At 39.3% G+C, this 18,309-nt stretch overlaps 1 protein-coding gene and 1 long non-coding RNA gene across 2 annotated transcripts; both read right to left on the bottom strand.

Moving 5' to 3' along the window:
• Window positions 1–4,069: 4,069 nt before the first annotated feature.
• On the bottom strand, window positions 4,070–4,432 carry LOC133860286 (uncharacterized). The gene has a single exon (XM_062295926.1). The coding sequence runs from the start codon at window positions 4,430–4,432 to the stop codon at window positions 4,070–4,072; it is 363 nt and encodes a 120-aa protein (XP_062151910.1).
• A 77-nt stretch (window positions 4,433–4,509) lies between these two features.
• LOC133862999 (uncharacterized) lies at window positions 4,510–7,452 on the bottom strand. The gene is made up of 3 exons (XR_009899344.1): window positions 7,258–7,452; window positions 7,115–7,180; window positions 4,510–5,356 (listed from the first exon to the last, which is right to left on the bottom strand). It is a non-coding gene; the product is annotated as an uncharacterized LOC133862999 (long non-coding RNA).
• Between the last annotated feature and the right edge of the window lie 10,857 nt (window positions 7,453–18,309).

The raw sequence follows: 18,309 nt of genomic DNA, 5'->3' as shown, positions 1-18,309 counted from the left end.
CATACAACAATGGCTGTAACACAATTAATTACAAATAAATATAATTGGTTAAATAAATGTTAGCTTAAAATATTAAAGCTATCAAAAGTAATCCATAGATATCCTAGCCAACCTGATCTTCTTCCTTCAGACTTGCATAATCATCTATGTGATTGTAGTTATTACTACAATCCCATACTGTATTTGTATGAGTCAATTGTTTCAATAATATGATGTTTACTGATTTAATTAGAAGCACACATAATGCAATGATGGGATGTAATGATAGTTTTATATGCAAAGTCTTAATTATTTTCTTTCACTCCACTCGTTTAGAGCCATTACTCCCTAACCATGTGCCGTGGGACTTAAATCCCCGGTCTTATTAATTTGTCGTTGGACTTGAACCCCTAGTCTTATTGATTTGCTTTACCGCACTAGTAGTCATTGTTTCCTTAGTACGTTGGTTGCCTCTACAAGCCAAGTACATTGATCGCCCCGACAGTCAATTTAAGTAGCCATGACTTACCTAGCATATAGAACGCCACGACAAGCCAACTTTTACTTATTATTATTTTTCACACAGGCAGCGTACCTGTCCATTGGTCGCCACAACAACTAACTTGTTATTAACCCTGCATAATCATTAATTACAACAGTATGCACAATATGCAATGTTCCATTCATACACATATAATTAACCAAATCTACAGTCATTAGATTATATATGGAAATCAGTATCACGCTCAGTAAGTAATTAATACTTACTCCATTTTCTACTTTTAGAGAATATTCACACAAGAGATTACTACAATATAGTTTTGTACATGTGATAGTGAATTAGTATAAATTGCTAAAAACCTATTTAAACACTTTCGTTACTTTTGACTTCTAAACAACTTAACATAGTTTCCTAATGTCGCTTGGATATTATAACGATATATAAAATTAGGTTGATTATCTGACCACCTATATTCTCATATGTGCATTATTACAGCATTTATTTAATTAATTCCTTAAATACCTATAAAGTAAAATAAACATTATAATAGCATTAGTATGGTAAAAGTGTAATATTCTTTTTATAAAAATAGACATAAGAATCTCATTAGTATCAATAATGGGTAGGATATTTTTAGAAATATACAGGTGGCATAACGGCACAATTATAGATAATTCCTATTATGTCATTTTATAAAATTTGGGTAAAATAACGGCATTAGTATAACTAATGTTTAAAAACATTTTTATAATTTTGGGTAGCGTAACGGAGCATTTATAAAATATCTAATTTCATTTGGGGTATTATAATGGCGTATTTGGTAAATAAATACACCACTTTGAAAATACTCTTTTTTAAGCATAATAAACATTTTAAACAACCCAATAATTTCAAAATTACAAAAGCTAAACCAAAGCTTTAGGGACTTACCAAAACAAGGTTGGAATATTTTTTAAAACATTCCAAACACATAAGCAAGGCTGGCCGAGAGAGACAACATGAGAGAATGGGAGTTTCCTGTTTTAAGAGCTATTGGCTGAGAGATAAGTAGAGAGGATTTCTATTTTTTTGTAAACATCTACTGCAACCGAGACAGAGAGGAGAGAAGAGAATTTTGAAGAGTTTCGCTACTGCTTCGTTAAAGAGAATGAGCTTTTCTTTCCTGCCTTGCTTACACAACCAAGAGAGAAAGAAAGAAGAGAGCTTCCTATTTTCTGTAAAAGAAGAGTGTTTTGTTGTTGCTGGCCAAATGAAAAACCAAAGAAAGGAGAGAGGGAGATTTTCCCCTTTTTTCCCCTTTCTATATATAGAAGTGTTGAAAGATTAGGATTGCTTAGAGTTGTAATATACCCAACGGCTGGGAGAGGATTCAATTCACCTAGGTAATGAGCTGTTACGATGAGTCATGGAGTAATGATGATTTCTACAAAAATCAGAGACAGCTAGTGCGTGATATTTATCTTCTGCAATTTGATGCCACTCGAGCACTACATTTTGGGGATCGAGCACAACTGTGATTGAGCGCAACGTTCCGTGGATCGAGCGCATATAGGATCGATCGCCAATCTGTGGGGATCGAGCGCCATTGCAGATCGATTGCCCTTTGAATCAATCTCCAGCAGCTGTGGATTGATCTCCATCTTCAGACAGACTATTTATAATGTTGTATTCTAAAGTTTAAGGTCCGCTAAATTTATCTAATCAATTTGGAACCGTAAACGTGCATCAAATACCAATGACTATTTACTACCCCATGCTGAAGATAAAAAATGTGGGTCTTGTTTAAATTTTTATCACATAACTAGGTTACGGGTTTTGGTGATTAAACTTTGTTATTGGTTTTACAGATTGATCGAGACTATGGTTTCTTTGAATGGCTTGATCCTAATCTATGTGAACATGGTACAAAGGTGGCAAGACAGTTGCGGCGAAGGCACAAAATTTTGGTGACAGAAGCAAAACAATGGAAACCTTGGTAGAAGTTGATGTTGGGAAGGCTAAGGCTGAAATGGAGAAAGAGGTTGGGTAGCTCAAGGCATTAATTGAGAAACAAGCTGAGAAGGTGAAGTCAGAAGTTGAGATTGGGGAGATCAAAGTCCACGCAGTGAAGAAGAATTACCAGAAACTCCTTGTCTGTTCATGGATCTTTTGTGCACTTTCCTTGTTTTTGTTTGGATACACTTGCAAAGGGATGCACAAAAGCAAAGTTTGTCGTATGACATTGCCCTGAGGTGTCCATGGTGGTGGAACACATTGTATTTATGTTTTATGTTTGTCCTTGTGTATTGCAATCATCAGTTTACAACTTTTGTGTTTGTAATGAAGTCTGTGATGTTTAACTATATATCTACTTGTTAGCCACTATATGTACTCTATGTATTGTTTGCTTTTGGTATTAATGTAGTGTTAAAGACATTTTGTATTAAATGTGATGTATAATGAATGGGAAAATGATACTATCCATTTAGTTCGAATGGGACCCTTTAGAGTGTGTTGGCATGAATAACAGTCATGCCAATCTAAGGGTTATCTTAAGCTGAAGAGAGTAGATGCATAGGTTTAAATCCATCTTTTTCCATCCTCGATTGTCTTTGTGTTCAGTGCACCTTAGTAGAAGTAAAGCTCTGACTACAAGAGTGCAAATGGATTGGATGCAATCTCATAACTCATCAGGGGGGACAAGTTGTTAAGCCACCCCTGATGCACCACTTTTTGAAATAGCTCATGTGTGCTCATAAGGTTTTGAATCACCTTCACACAGGTCAATGTGTATAGTGGGACCTAGTTTTATGGGAGCACTACGGAAAATACCTTTCAACCTAGCTGACTGTCGTGTTCTTAGTGCATGTACTGGTTTGGTAGTTGTTTTGATTGGCACTCTGCCCCTTGCTGGAGGTGGGAGAGTTCTTAGAGCAACATATATAGTTTGTAGTAGTGTGACTCCTCTTATAGTAGTTTGAAGCGGCCTTGGGACATTTCTCACAACAGATGCTTGTGGAGCAGGATTCTCACTAATTGCTCTTGGCTTTTTTTTTTTTTTTTTGGTTACTCGTATTAGTATTAGTGTTGAAATGAAGGGGAAAAAAGAAGAAGATAAAATAAGGTATAGTTATGTACATTCGGCGGCACAAATGTTTTTGGACCAGCACTACCACTAACAATAGTTGGCGCATGATTGTATGCATTCTTCTTTCAATCACATAAAATAAGAAAAAGAAACAATTTAAAGAATTAATGGTGATAAAGTTAGCCATAAATAGAATTTTAAAATAACATGACGAAGACATATTGAAGTACCTCCATAGCAACCCTAGTGAAAAAAAAAAAAAAAAAACCCAAAATAACATGCATGTCAATCGAATACTATAACCGACGAATAAGGCTTACCATAAGCAAGAACAATAACTATAGTAAATTCACACTTGTTGCAGGTTGGTAAGCAACTCAACCTGTGTTGCAGATTGTGAAACTTGTGTTGTTCCAGCCCTATTTAGTGGATATGCCCTTTTATTGTGCCTCATTACCTTACACTTGGAGCATCTCATCATTGCTCCAAATTTCCTCATTTTGTTTGGATTTTTTGGGTTCTCAACTATCATCAGGACTCCTCCTTCTTAACTTCCTGGGTCTACCTGGGGCTACTCTTGCTCTTGGAGGTTCCAATATGTCATGCCCTTCAGTACGAACCCATTGTTCCTCACTAGGCATAGGGTATATAAGTGGGGCATATACTTTTTTGTACCTCTCTAAACTGTAGTATTCATCGACATAATCCTCAAGGTCCCCACAATCAAATAATATAGCACAAACTGCATGGGCACATGGGATACCAATCATTTCCCATTGTCTACAACCACAAGTCTTTTTCCCCAAGTCTACAACAAACTGCTTGGCATTAGGAGCATCCACTTCAAACAATTTGTCACCAACAAAATGGTGAGCACAATCCATTGCATCTTGAAAAATAAAGTGACTTCTAATTTAACCGTGTGTGTGTGCAACGTGTAACTAAATATCAAAATGCGAAATATAAATGAGACATATATTTTGTTAACGAAATGAAAATTCAATAAAGAAAAAAACCACTCCGAAGCAGCCAAACCCAGGATTTCCACTATTCAGAAGATAAAGCTAGTTACAAAGCAGTAACACTCATATACCCCTGATGCAGTGGTCGTACCTAAAGTTCTGATGTGTAACCCAACGCGAACGCCTCCCAACCAAGTCACCTACTTGAAGGGGTCTTCAATGGAATCTTTTACCTTATGGCTCCTCCCTAAGATAGACTTCAACACGAGCACACCAACAGCACTTCGGCAATCGCTTGACAGCAAACTGATCAGCACAATAACTCCTAAATTATACTCTCTAAGCTCTAAGTGTGACGACCCTTTTTTTTTTTTTTTTTTTTTTCATTTTTGAAAACATACAAACGGATCTTCACAGTGGCACTACTACACGTCACTCAGCCAACATATGGCACATGCACCATAGCATGCACCTGATATTCAGAGTTACATCTAACAGAGAAATATAATAATCAATGTGCAGCGGAACACATATATCATAAGCGGAAATACATCTAATACCTAACAAATAATTACAACAAGAGCCACTTACAAGTCTATCTATTTAAGGCTTATAAAACACATTACATTAACTACACACTAAAGTATAGGCTCAACAAATACATATGCCACGTAGGACACGAGCCATAAATAAAATACCCAAGTGCAGACTATCCATGAGTCTGTGACTTATGACTGTCGCGATGTACTCCAATCATAGCATCCCATACGCTAGGTGGACGAGTCATTATCTATATCCGCAGAACCTGCAACCAAAGCATCAATGTCTGCACGGTTGTGGGGGTTGCTGCATCCGTACAAGTAGAATTATGAGCCCACCGTCTTAGCATAAATAATTACACTAAGACCTCAAAGGTATACTATTCACTGAGTTTTCGCAAAGAAACAACTTTTCCTTTTTAATCATGCGTACACTATAACAACCACCAATTTTATAAACTTTTGTTTGAAAACCCGCATTGCTAATATAGCAAACACCTACTAATAGAAAACATTTAAAGCATACTACGTAGCTGAACTTATAAGTAGAAGTTCCATTGTTGGAAACAACTACATACATCCTCACCTACTATATTACCTTTGATTTAGTTAGACTTAGAAAACAATGGCATTTAAATCATGCAACCATCCAATAGAAATATACATAAGTTCTTTCCCTTTGAGACTCTTATGCATACTAATATGTCTAGCATAAAACTACTATATATCATAACGTGAAAACAATTCAATTATCATAAAACAAGTGCTATGAATGCTTGTCATTTGTCATTGTTTGCCAAGGGAATTGAACCCCGGTCTTGTTCGTGTGCCAAGGGAATTGAAGCCCGGTCTTATTCGTTTCATACTCAATGCTCATGCACAAATACTACACATTTAAATTCATGGACGTGACTTTAACACATGCTTTATTCATAGAACATAAACAGTTCAACATGTCATTTTCTCAAACAATTTGCATAACTTAATTTCCAACCGCAGCAGGCATCAAAACATAGCTTAAAATTCCAATCTCAGCAGGCAATAAAACACTTCAAATCATATCTCAAAACACTAAACATATTTCATACTCACATCTCAAATCATCTTAAATCACATAAACATTATTGTCATATTTCAACATAATTAAAACTACTCCAAAACATCCAAAACATATAATTTACATATTGTCGGTTCGATATGAAAAACACATTATTTGCATTCCTATAAAATACATAAAAAGTAACTTTTCTCAGTGAGTAGAATACTAATCTTGGCTGCGCGGATATTAAGCAATAGGTCTCCTAGACACCATCTTGCAATGTATCACTATGGAATAACGCATTGCACTATTTAGCACTTTAAATAATTAACACCCTAATTAGCACTTGAATCGCTCAAGGATAAACCGTTGGAAAACCTATAATATTTTTAAGGGTTCCAATCGTCTATCCATAAGTCCTAGACACTAGCTAAACTCCATTAACACTAACCCAAAGTATTTACTAAGGGTTAGATATTAAAATCATTATCTAACTATCTACTCGTAATATTAATTACTAACCCGCAATTAATTTCACTAACCCATAAATTATTTTCACTAACACTTTTATACTAATATTAACCCTAAAATTATATTCGCTAATCTTTTTACAATAATTACTATCTTATTAACTTAAATTATTAACACATTTAAAATAACATTAACACAAATCTTAGGATTAACTTCACAAAGACTATTTAAACTAAATATCCACAATTATTTATTTTTACTAACATTAGAACCTAACCCATAAATACATATTTTTACAAAACACATAGCTAATTTGGAATTAATCATCACTATAACCACAATTAATGTACAAATTATCATCTAGGTTTTAAAACACTTTAAAACCCCAAATTAATTTAACCCGACAAATTAGGGTTTCTAATCTTAACCACTAATTTATAAATCACTTCCCAAAACACAATATTATTAACCCATAGTATTTACTAAAGGTTGATAACATGAAAATTCAACTAAAATTAAATACCCAAAAGTTAGGGTTTGAGAAAAATAACTTACCAAAATTTCACCAAACCAAAACTCATGGTTTGGGTAACTTCAAGCAAGTTTCAAGTAACTCATTACCTAAAGAGAACACTAGATTAAAATCACATTTCAAGATTTTAACTCAAAAATTCAAGAACACGAGTTTAATGTTTTACCTGAAAACGATCGGTAGAAACGTAGATCAGGCTTTGTAGATCACGTTACCGAAGACAGATTTGAGTTTGGACGGTTAGATCTCTGTAGATCATGAGTTTTGTATGAAAAACCTTGAGGAAAAAAAAAAATTAAGAAACTCCCCCTCTTTTCTTAAATAAGGCTCTCGGGAGCCTCTTCTTCCTTTCATTTGTGAAGGGCCATTTGGCCCTTCATTCCACTTTAACGCATGTGGGGTGCAGGTTGTCCCACATGCCATATATATATATATATATATATATATATATATATATATATATATATATATAATTCTTTTCTTTTTCCCTTTACTTTACTTTTCTTTGTCTGTTTCTTTCTTTTTCTATTTGTTTTTTTTTGTTTGTTTTTTTTTTTTTGTTTTATATCATGGCCATTGGGCCCTTTTTGTGTGAAGAGCGTTAGCCCTTCACCCTCTTTCTTTAAAGTGGGGCGCAGGTCGCCCCACCATCATATATATATATATTATATTACTTTTATTTTCTATTTCTTTCTTTTTATTTTCATTAGACTTTAACAATATTCTCTTGCATTTTATTTTCTTGGCTACCATTTACAAGTCCATTAGATAAAAATAAAACATACCACGTCAAATCGACTTATTTTTATTTAAACCTAATAGACCCATTAAATATTTTCTTGGACATGACATCTCTCTCAGCTTATAAAAATTTTGTCCTCGAAATTTGTACATTAATTGTTTTGCGCACATACGAGCATGCATTCTATATTAGAAATACTCATGTAAGAATGAGTTTTACATGGAGTACTTATGTGAAAATTGTATGACATAACAATCATACCCGAATTTATTTGCTAAAATGAGGGATCACTCCCGCATTTAATGATCAAGCACTCATGTGACTTCCTCAACATCCTGATTTCACCACCGAGTTCTCACTAAAAGAATGATTTTTAGTGTTTTCTTACAAACAATCACTCGCTTTGCACCTCTCCATAAGTCAATTTCCATTGAATATGAAGAAGTGCATCACAAGTAAAGGGTCGTAAGTGCATTCGCAACTGAGAAGTACAGGAAATGTCGTGAATGCCGGCTAGAACTAGGAGACATCATGACCGTGCACGCTATAGGTTCGCTTGTTTAGCACTAGGGACAACTCAATATATCCAGAATTGAGCACATCCATACTGCCCAAAGAATTACATGTTTCGCATTAGCGACACCTTGCATTTCATAAGATCACCAATTTGAAACACAAATTTGCGGCGATGTTTATCCACATAGCTTACCATCACTATGTAGTGAATATCCACTTTGAACGAGTGCAATCTTCCCTAGAATCATGCACCACTTCAAAGCTCACTGATCGTCTCACGCCAACTTCATGCCAAATGAGATGGCGTTCCATGTTCGCATTCATATAAAGTTACATGCGGTACAACGTCAATAGTCGTAAACTATCATAACTGGTAGTCACAACCAATGGCAGGTATCATAACCCACTCCATGGATTCCCACACGCATTACTTAGGCGTATCCTCAAGTGTCTAAATAGATTTCTCGGATTTTTCATCTGCTTGCGGGGGTACGTCGAGCTAACATTCCAAGCACAATTTGAGTCAATCTCGCTATCACGAGATTTCCTACACAGTGCATTAGTCGTGACAGTGGCTTAAGTCGCACGACAGGACATCTTGCGAACAAGATCTCCTAGCACAACAAGCCATCATTGTTGTCTTACGTTTCCGTCTCTCGACACCGGAGTGCATCAAGACTTGGGTGATAATTGTGAATTCTACACATTTCACCATAGAGGCATTGTCCACAAAATGGTAGAGCATAGATAATAGCTACCATCTACGAACCATGAGGAGAACGACACTACTCCTTATCCACAGCTGATAAGTAGCATAGGCTATATCCTTGTTATTACACAAGGGTGTATTCCTAACTATTGTGATGTATCTGTGCAAGCCACATACCCAACAATTTTCTTGGGTAGTTCAAGCACAGGTACAATTGTGTGATCTTGTTCTAATGTGTTGACTACGTGTTCATTCTCGTTTATTACATAAACCAAGAATGACAACTCCTCAACCGAAGCTCACTTCTCATAAGCTTGGCGAAGAATCCCTTTTATTAAGCACTTTCAACACTGATATCAAGTGTCTTCCATGCTCGACACGAATAGTCGAATAAACTAATGTGTCAACGGTACACTCAACTACTCAGATGTCAAGGCACCCATGGAACTCTTGATTCATCAAGTCCATAAATACCAACGGTGTATTTGTCTATCCAAATGGCATCACTAAAAACTCATAATGGTCATACCATATATGGATCACTGACTTTGGCACATTACCTCTCGTACCAAAAGTCAATGGTATCTCGAAGGAAAGTCAATCTCCCAAGAATACCAAAGCTCCATGAGTTAACCAAACAAGCCGTCAGTTTTTTTTATGGAACACTCATTCTGGATCGCCACTAGGTTTAGCACACATTAACCTATACATCCTCGCATAGACTCGCTACTAAAGTTGAAACATCTGCACTATCCGAATGTTCCCAACTTGGACTTGACAAGAGCTTGGCTTAGGCATAAGCCAAACACACAAGTGTATACTCTCAGACATTCATCATTGTCGAACGTAGGAGAGAGATAGCGGAGTAACTCGCAAACGAGATTTGCAAAGTTTGGACTCTTTATACGATGGGGTAAGAATATAACTACCCACTCGTGATTATCTACATTCACTTCTACTCTTTGATCGTCAATCCATTCCAAATTGATATCAAAGCCCTAACGAGTTAATATCGTAGTTCAACATGGTAAGCTTTATTGTTTAACATGTTGAACACCAAAATCCTATATGCATGGCATTAAACTCAACATATTACATGTTGAAGCTAAATATGCCAACATTGGAACTCTACACGCATAACACTACTAGCTTCGCTGGCAGAGTCTTTTCTCTTACACCAATGGAACAATTTGAAAATTGAAATTAACTTCTAAAATAAACAGCAAGTGTGTGCACATAGTGTCAACAAAAATAATAATGCGGAAATTAAATGACAGAGATTTTTGTTGACGAAGTAGAAACTTAATTAAGAGAAAAACCACTTCGGGGCAGCCAAACCCAGGATATCCACTATTTAGAAGACAAAGCTAGATACAAGATAGTAACACTCACATATACCCGATGCAGTGGTCGTACCTTGCTCTCTAACGAGTAACCCAACACGAACGCTTCCCAACCAGATCTCCTACCTAAAGAGGTCTTCAATGGAATCCTTTACCTTAGGACCAACCCCTAAGATAGACTTCAGTTGTAGCGCAGCAACAACACACTTACAATGGCTTCAGAGGAAACTAAATCAGCTCAACAATCTTCAAAATAACTGAAAATTGAAATTGACTTCTAAAAATAAAGTGTGTGCACAAGTGTCAACAAAAATTTAAGCACAACGGAAAATAAAAGATACACAGATTTTTGTTGACGAAGTGGAAACTCAATTAAGAGAAAAACCACTCCGGGGCAGCCAAACCCAGGATGTCCACTATTCAGATGACAAGACTAGATACAAAGTAGTAACACTCACATACCCCTGATGTAGTGGTCGTACCTTGCTCTCTAACGTGTAACCCAACACGAATGCTTCCCAACCAGGTCTCTTATCTGAAGGGGTCTTCAATGGAATCTTTTACCTTCGGGCCAACCCCTAAGATAGACTTCAGATGTAGCGTAGCACACTTGTGACGGCTTCAGAGGGATCTTGAACTTCTCTGAGCTCTTGTGGAATTCAATACCGAATTCTTGCAGTTCTCAATGCCTAGGGGCCTCAATTTATAGGTTGAGGTGCAGAATGGATGACTGCTGTGATTTGTACGGATGCCGTCCGGGCAATCAACCTTGGCCGTCCGGACGGACAACTGTGCGATAGGATTTTTTGAAAATTCCGCTGAAAATCTTTCCTGTTTGAGAGCCGCGTCCGGACGGTGAGACACTGACGTCCGGACGGTCGCATGTCCGCTGCAAGTAATTTCCATATAAGGTTTCGCTCGTCCGGAAGGCTGAACTTCAACACGCAATTTCCATATCAGTTATGCGCGCGTCCGGACCATGAAGGGCAGGCATCCGGACGGTTGAAGTCGAATCGGCAATTTCCATATTAGTTGCACGCGCGTCCGGACCATGATATTTGAATTGCGATTCTTACCTTATGGAGACGCGCGTCCGAACGGGATACCAACATCGTTCGGACAGATGTATCAATCTTCCCTTATTCTGAACTTGGAAAGAATCTGAAGTTGGTCGATCACTGAAGGTCGTCCGGACGGGCTACTGAGACATCCGGACGTATGCAAGCTGGTACAGAAGCTTCTCAATATAGTATAGGGTCCGGACGGTATGGCACGTCATCCGGACAACTGGAACGGTTGACAGATGGGCGTCTGGCCGGGATGGCTCGATCGTCCAGACGGCTAACAGGGAACTTGAATTCTTCTGACTTGCAGGCAGAATCTTCTGACATCACTCTGAATAGTGGAATCCCTGTTTACAGTATCTTTTTCATACAAGTGTTTTTGTCCATACACAGAATGAGGCCAATAAAACTAACAAACTCCCTCTTTGGCCATTCTGGGACAAAAATCACTTGACCGGTTTGGAAATACATTCTCGGTCCAAAAATAAAAATTACTCCCCCTTTTTGTCACAAAGGGACAAAGGGTAAAACAGAGTAATCAAAACCAACTGTAATAGAAATTACTCCCCCTAACGGTCTCAGAAGGACCCGGGAAACAGAGTAATATAAGTCAAACAGTTTTACAGACAAGAGGAAGGAAAAACATCAAGCTGAATGGAAGTAAAAGGAGCAGCATGGATAGGTCCTTCACAAGTATAAGAGCACGCGCATGTATCCCTGTCTTTAGAAATTAGACACAAAGCATGTCAAAATTATTCAAACATATAGTTGATAGACAAGAATAAGATAGGCACAAATTCCCTTACAACTCGAGTACGGAAAGTAGCACTATTTGCTCATGTAATGTGTGGGTGTGTGAAGAACTTTACCCATAAGGTATGACTTTCAATATTTTGACCAATAGCAACCAGATTTTCTTAGACATGAGAGAAAATAAATGGAAGATAAGCCAAAAGTCAAACCTTACTAGGGCCTAGCTACCCTTATCTGATACACTCCACCTGAGATGCAGCACCTAAGTGATTTACTTGTACCATGAAGGACAACGTAAATGTTTTACTTGCACTTAGAGGGCAAGGCATAAAGTAAATGTAGCACATAAGCAGTGAATATATACTTTAAAGCATAGATTTCATACGATTAACTGCTTGTTTCTTATGGTGTTGCAAACTATAGGGAATGCCAGAGTTTATAGGTGCTAGGTTCAACTAGCATATGGTCAATTTGGTCATCTTATCAAAAACTTCTTCTCTTATCCAGAATTTCTAGAAACAAAAAGGTCAGAGAAGGAAAGATGTACCTTATAGGAGAGTCGTAGATAGTGCACATTTTTCATCGCATGAGGAAAAGAAGCTATCAATCAAAACAAGTGAGTAGGAAACCTTTGCATATGTCAGATTTGTGTTCTCAACCATATGTAAGAATAATTCATCCATGCATAGTGAACTAATAAACCAAGTAAAATGCATGAGAGAGCTGACATACCTTAGAAAGGACCAACCTGCTACAACCTCCCAAATTTTATTTTATTTTATTTATTTATTTTTATTTTTTTTTTAAAAAAATGCAATATGGAAATGACATCTATGCAAAGGCAAGATTATACTTGTGTACGCTCAATGATGCCACTACAGAAAAACAGTCGCTCGACCTGCTTTTTCTGTCTTCCCCAAAAAGTACCTACACAGTTCTCTCAAGAAACATAGGGGGCAAACACAATTGGTTCCTAGATTGCATATAACAATATGTCAAGTAAAATGAGCAATCAAACCTGATGCCATAGTATTAGGAACTGAATCCTAGGTATGAACACTCGAATCTGCTAGGTGCGCATGTTCCCCCTCATGGGGTAACTGTCCTTCTCGACCCAAGCCTACCTTCCATTTGGTGGTTACTGGCAGGACTGCATCATCCACTCCATCATGTTTTGCTTCCATATGGGAGGCTCACTGTAGTATTGCTCTTCTTGAGGCCTTCTAAACTGCTTGGGTTTGTTCTTGTAGGTGCCACTGTGATTGGCTGGCACAAACCGCTGCTGAGGCTACTGATGAGACCAAAGGGCTTGATACTGATACCTTGGTGCTTGGTGAGATGCCTAATGTCATGGAGTCCGATACTGAGCCCCAGGTCTAGTGCCATAATGAGCTTGTCTAGGCACTTCTTTCTTGGCTTTGGCCTTTTGTGCTTTCAGGAGGGAGCACTGAGGACGAACATGCCCACTTAAACTGCAGTGGTGGCATATAGGAGGTCTTCTGATGGAATAAGGCTCCTGAGTGCCTGGAACATCGTCGTTGACCTTGTCCTTCCTTTTATCTTCAACAGTAGGAGGAGGCTCTGAGACTGTAGGCTTCACAAACACAGTCTTTGAGGAAGAGGGAGCATCAGAAGAGGGAGCTACATACCCGAGACCAGTCTTGTCAGTTGGGCTCTTCTGGATGGACAGCATACGAATCAGCTTCTCATCGGTAACTCTTTCTAGCTGGAGCTGCGTCTCTAGTAGCTTTTCCTCGAGCTCTTGTACTTTGAGCAGTAATGAACTCTTCTCGGTCTACAAACTATTCAAATCATTAAGGTGCTACTTTCGGCCTTCCCTCAGCTTCTCATACTCTATGTAGAGTGTCTTGTAGGCCTCCTTGAGCTCTTCCTCATTATCGCTATGCTCCGAGTAATACAAGTAATACAAGTCTTCATCACTGAGAGTCACAATATGCTTTCCCCTTGCCCTTTTTAAGATTCCCGCAATCGGCCCGGATATGCCCAAAGCTTGAGCATTCAAAACATCGGAGTCCTCCGAGATCTTTCTTATCTTCTTCCTCTGGTTCAGCTTCTCTTGGGGATTTCTTTACTCTTTCAGAAAACTTCTTCTTGAACCGATCATCTTTCATCAATCTTTTGAAATTTTTGGCTAACAAAGCCACAGCCTTTTCTTGATCCTTAGAGTCATCTTCAGATGATGCTTCTACCTTCTTCTTGGAAGCCTTTAGAGCAATAGTCTTCAACTTCTTGACCGGGGGCAAAGACAGCTCATATGTTTGAAGAGATCCCACCAGCTCTTCAATCTTCATCTCCTCAAGATCCTTGCTTTCTTCAATGGTGGTCACCTTGATTCTGAAACGCTCAGGCAAAGATCTTAGAATCTTTCGGATGACTTTTACATCCGAGATAGGTTTCCAAGACTCACCATGGAGTTTCTCAGGTCACTCATCTTGGAGTAAAACTCTCCAAAGGTCTCTTCTTCCAACATCTTAATTTCTTCAAATCTTGAAATCAACATTTGAAGTTTGGCAGATTTAACAAGTTTTGTGCCTTCATATGTTGTTTCCAAGATTTTCCATGCTTCTTTGGCTGATTCGCAGTTTGAAATTTTGACGAATTCAGAAGGAGAAAGTGCTTGGCATAGAGCATGGAGGGCTTTATCATTGGAAAGTAGGGCGTTTTTCAGAGGGACTGTGTCGAGGGTTGTATCATCTGGTTTAGTCCAACCAGTTTCAACAATATTCCAACAGTCAATAGATTTTAAAAAGAACCGCATCCGAGCTTTCTAATAGCCATAGTTCGTACCATCGAAGGTAGGAACATAATTAAGAGTTTGAGACATAGTGGCAAATAGAAGTCAAAAAATAAATGACACTCAAGAATTTAATCTTCTCAGAGTGTACCAAGCTCTGATACCAATTAAAAATTGAAATTGACTTCTAAAAATAAAGCGTGTGCACAAGTATCAACAAAAATTTAAGCACAGCGGAAAATAAAAGACATACAGATTTTTGTTGACGAAGTGGAAACTCAATTAAGAGAAAAACCACTGCGGGGCAGCCAAACCCAGGATATCCACTATTCAGAAGACAAGACTAGATACAAAGTAGTAACACTCACATACCCCTGATGCAGTGTTCGTACCTTGCTCTCTAACGTGTAACCCAACACGAATGCTTCCCAACCAGGTCTCCTACTTGAAGGGGTCTTCAATGGAATCCTTTACCTTCGGGCCAACCCCTAAGATAGACTTCAGATGTAGCGTAGCACACTTGTGACGGCTTTAGAGGGATCTTGAACTTCTCTGAGCTCTTGTGGAATTCAATACCGAATTCTTGCAGTTCTCAATGCCCAAGGGCCTCAATTTATAGGCTGAGGTGAAGAATGGACGACTGCAGTGATATGTACGGACGCCGTCCGGGCAGTGAACCTTGGCCGTCCGGACGGACAACTGTACGACAGTATTTTTCAAAAGTTCCGTTGAAAATCTTTCCTGTTTGAGAGCCGCATCCGGATGGTGAGACATTGACGTCCGGGCGGTCGCACGTCCACTGCAAGTAATTTCCATATAAGGTTTCGCGCGTCCGGACCATGGGGGATGAGCGTCCGGACGGCTGAACTTCAACACACAATTTCCATATCAGTTATGCGCGCGTCCGGACCATGAAGGGCAGGCATCCGAACGGTTGAAGTCGAATCGGCAATTTCCATATTAGTTGCTCGCGCATCCAGACCAAGGCTGACTGACGTCTGGACCATGATATTTGAATTGCGATTCTTGCCTTATGGAGATGCGCGTCTGGACGGGATACCAACATTGTCCGGACGGATGTATTGATATTCCCTTATTCAAAACTTGGAAAGAATCTGAAGCTGGTCGATCACTGAAGGTCGTCCAGACGGGCTGCTGAGATGTCCGGACGTATGCAAGCTAGTACAGAAGCTTCTCGATACAGTATAGGGTCCGGACGGTGTGGCACGTCATCCGAACGGCTGACAGATGGGCGTCCGGACAAGATGGGACGATCGTCCGGACGACTGACAGGGAACTTGAATTCTTCTAACTTGCAGGCAGAATCTTCTGACATTACTCTGAATAGTTGAATCCCTATTTACAACATCTTTTACATACAAGTGTTTTTGTCCATACACAGAATGAGGCCAATAAAACTAACAATAACATCTCTAAGCACTTGTGGAATTCAATACCGAATTCTTGTAGATCTCAATGCCCAGGGTCCTCTATTTATAGGCTAAGGTGCAGAATGGGCGACTGCTGTATTATGTACGGACGCTGTCGGACGGTGGACATGGGCCGTCTGGACGAACAACAGTACGACAGAATTTTCTGTGATTTTCGCTAAAAATCTTTCCTGTTTAAGAGCCGCGTCCGGACGGTCGCACGTCCGCTGCAAATAATTTCCTTACAAGGCTTCGCGTGTCTGGACCATGGGATGAGCGTCCGGATGGCTGAACTTCAACACGCAATTTCCATATCTGCTATGCGTGCGTCCAGACCATGATAGGCAGTCTTCTAGACGGTTAAAGTCGAATCGGCAATTTCCTTAACTGATGAACGCGCGTCTGGACCAAGGCTGATTGTCATCCAGACGATGATATTTGAATTGCGATTCTTGCCTTATGTATGAGCACGTCCGGACGGGAATCCATGTCGTCAGGACGGTTGAAGCAATCTTCCCTTAAATTGAACTTGGAAAGAATCTGAAGCTGATCGATCACTGAGAGGCATCCGGATGGGCTGCTGAGACGTCCGGACGGATGCAAGCTGGAACAGTAGCTTCTCGAAATTGTGAAGGATGGACGGGAATGCACGTCGTCTGGACGGATGATGCTTTGGTCTGTTTGGCGTCCGGACGATAAGGCACGTCGTTCGGACGGATGGAATAGTAGACAAATGGGCGTCCGGACAAGATGGCACGATCGTCCAGATGGCTGACAGGGACTCTGAAACGGCTGACAGGAAATTTGAAACTTCTATCTTGAAAGCAGTGCAGAATCATCTGGAATGCTTCTGAATAGTGAAATCCCTGTTTAAAAAGCATCTTTACAAACAAGTGATTTGGTCCAAACACAGAATGAGGCCAATTACTAACACAATTGTCCACACATTTCCTGTAGTGAATGCGTCACCAACAAGAGTGGCCACGCAAGTATTCTAATCTAAATGAGACATGGGTGGACCACTTAGCATATCAAACTAAATGAGTTAGACACTATAGCTCATCATGTCAAACACTAGAGCTAGCAATGTCACCAATAGGGATGGTCATGCACGTTGATTTTAAAAGTTTAGTACTCATTATGTAACTATGCATAATGAGACATACGAATGGATAACACTCAAATAAGCCAATGCTACAACATAAAGGTATAATATCTATGGTAGCATCGGCAGCATTTGCGGTAGTTGGACAAACTTCAGCATTGCTTGGTGTGAGTGGGCACACCCTAGTTGAGCAAATTGTATCGACCGATAGTTGCTCACTTAGGGTCCTTGACTTTGGCTTCAACAAGTTGGCAACCTCAGGCGAAAAGGCCTTCTCAACCATAGTTACAGCGTGCCCTAGATCTTCTACAACATATATTCGAGCGTAGCTCCCCACATTATACACTGGGCAATGCTAGAGCTGCTTTGAGTCAAAGCGGCTAATGAGGGACATAGCTTTACAAGGTGGCCAAGTCTACCACATCGAAAGCATACCCGTAATTCTACAGAACACCTACACCAAAGTGTCGCTTCCCACAATTGGTGCACCGCATGACACCGAAGCGGCCCGCAAGGCATCCTCTTCTCCAAGGAACTTAGAGCTACAACCAATAAGTTGCTTCTTCGGCTGTGAGGAAGCATGTGCTCCCAATGGCATTGACCATTTTCTTCTCAAATGATTCTTGATCGAAGGTCAATTAATGAGGAATGCCTAAACCACTACTAACGAACAATTTCCACGACAGGGAGGGAGGAGGAGGTAGAGGCGCCTAAAATCACTTACACCTCAATCACCCACTGAGGTATCCTTTTCCTCATTGCGTATCGACATTGCTTGTCTAGGCGGCGTGACTTGTCTGT

The sequence above is a fragment of the Alnus glutinosa genome, chromosome 1 (assembly GCF_958979055.1).
Source record: "Alnus glutinosa chromosome 1, dhAlnGlut1.1, whole genome shotgun sequence".
Classification (NCBI taxonomy): domain Eukaryota; kingdom Viridiplantae; phylum Streptophyta; class Magnoliopsida; order Fagales; family Betulaceae; genus Alnus; species Alnus glutinosa.
The sequence above is the reverse complement of the archived record's forward strand: the minus strand, read 5'-3'. Positions and strand labels throughout refer to the sequence as shown.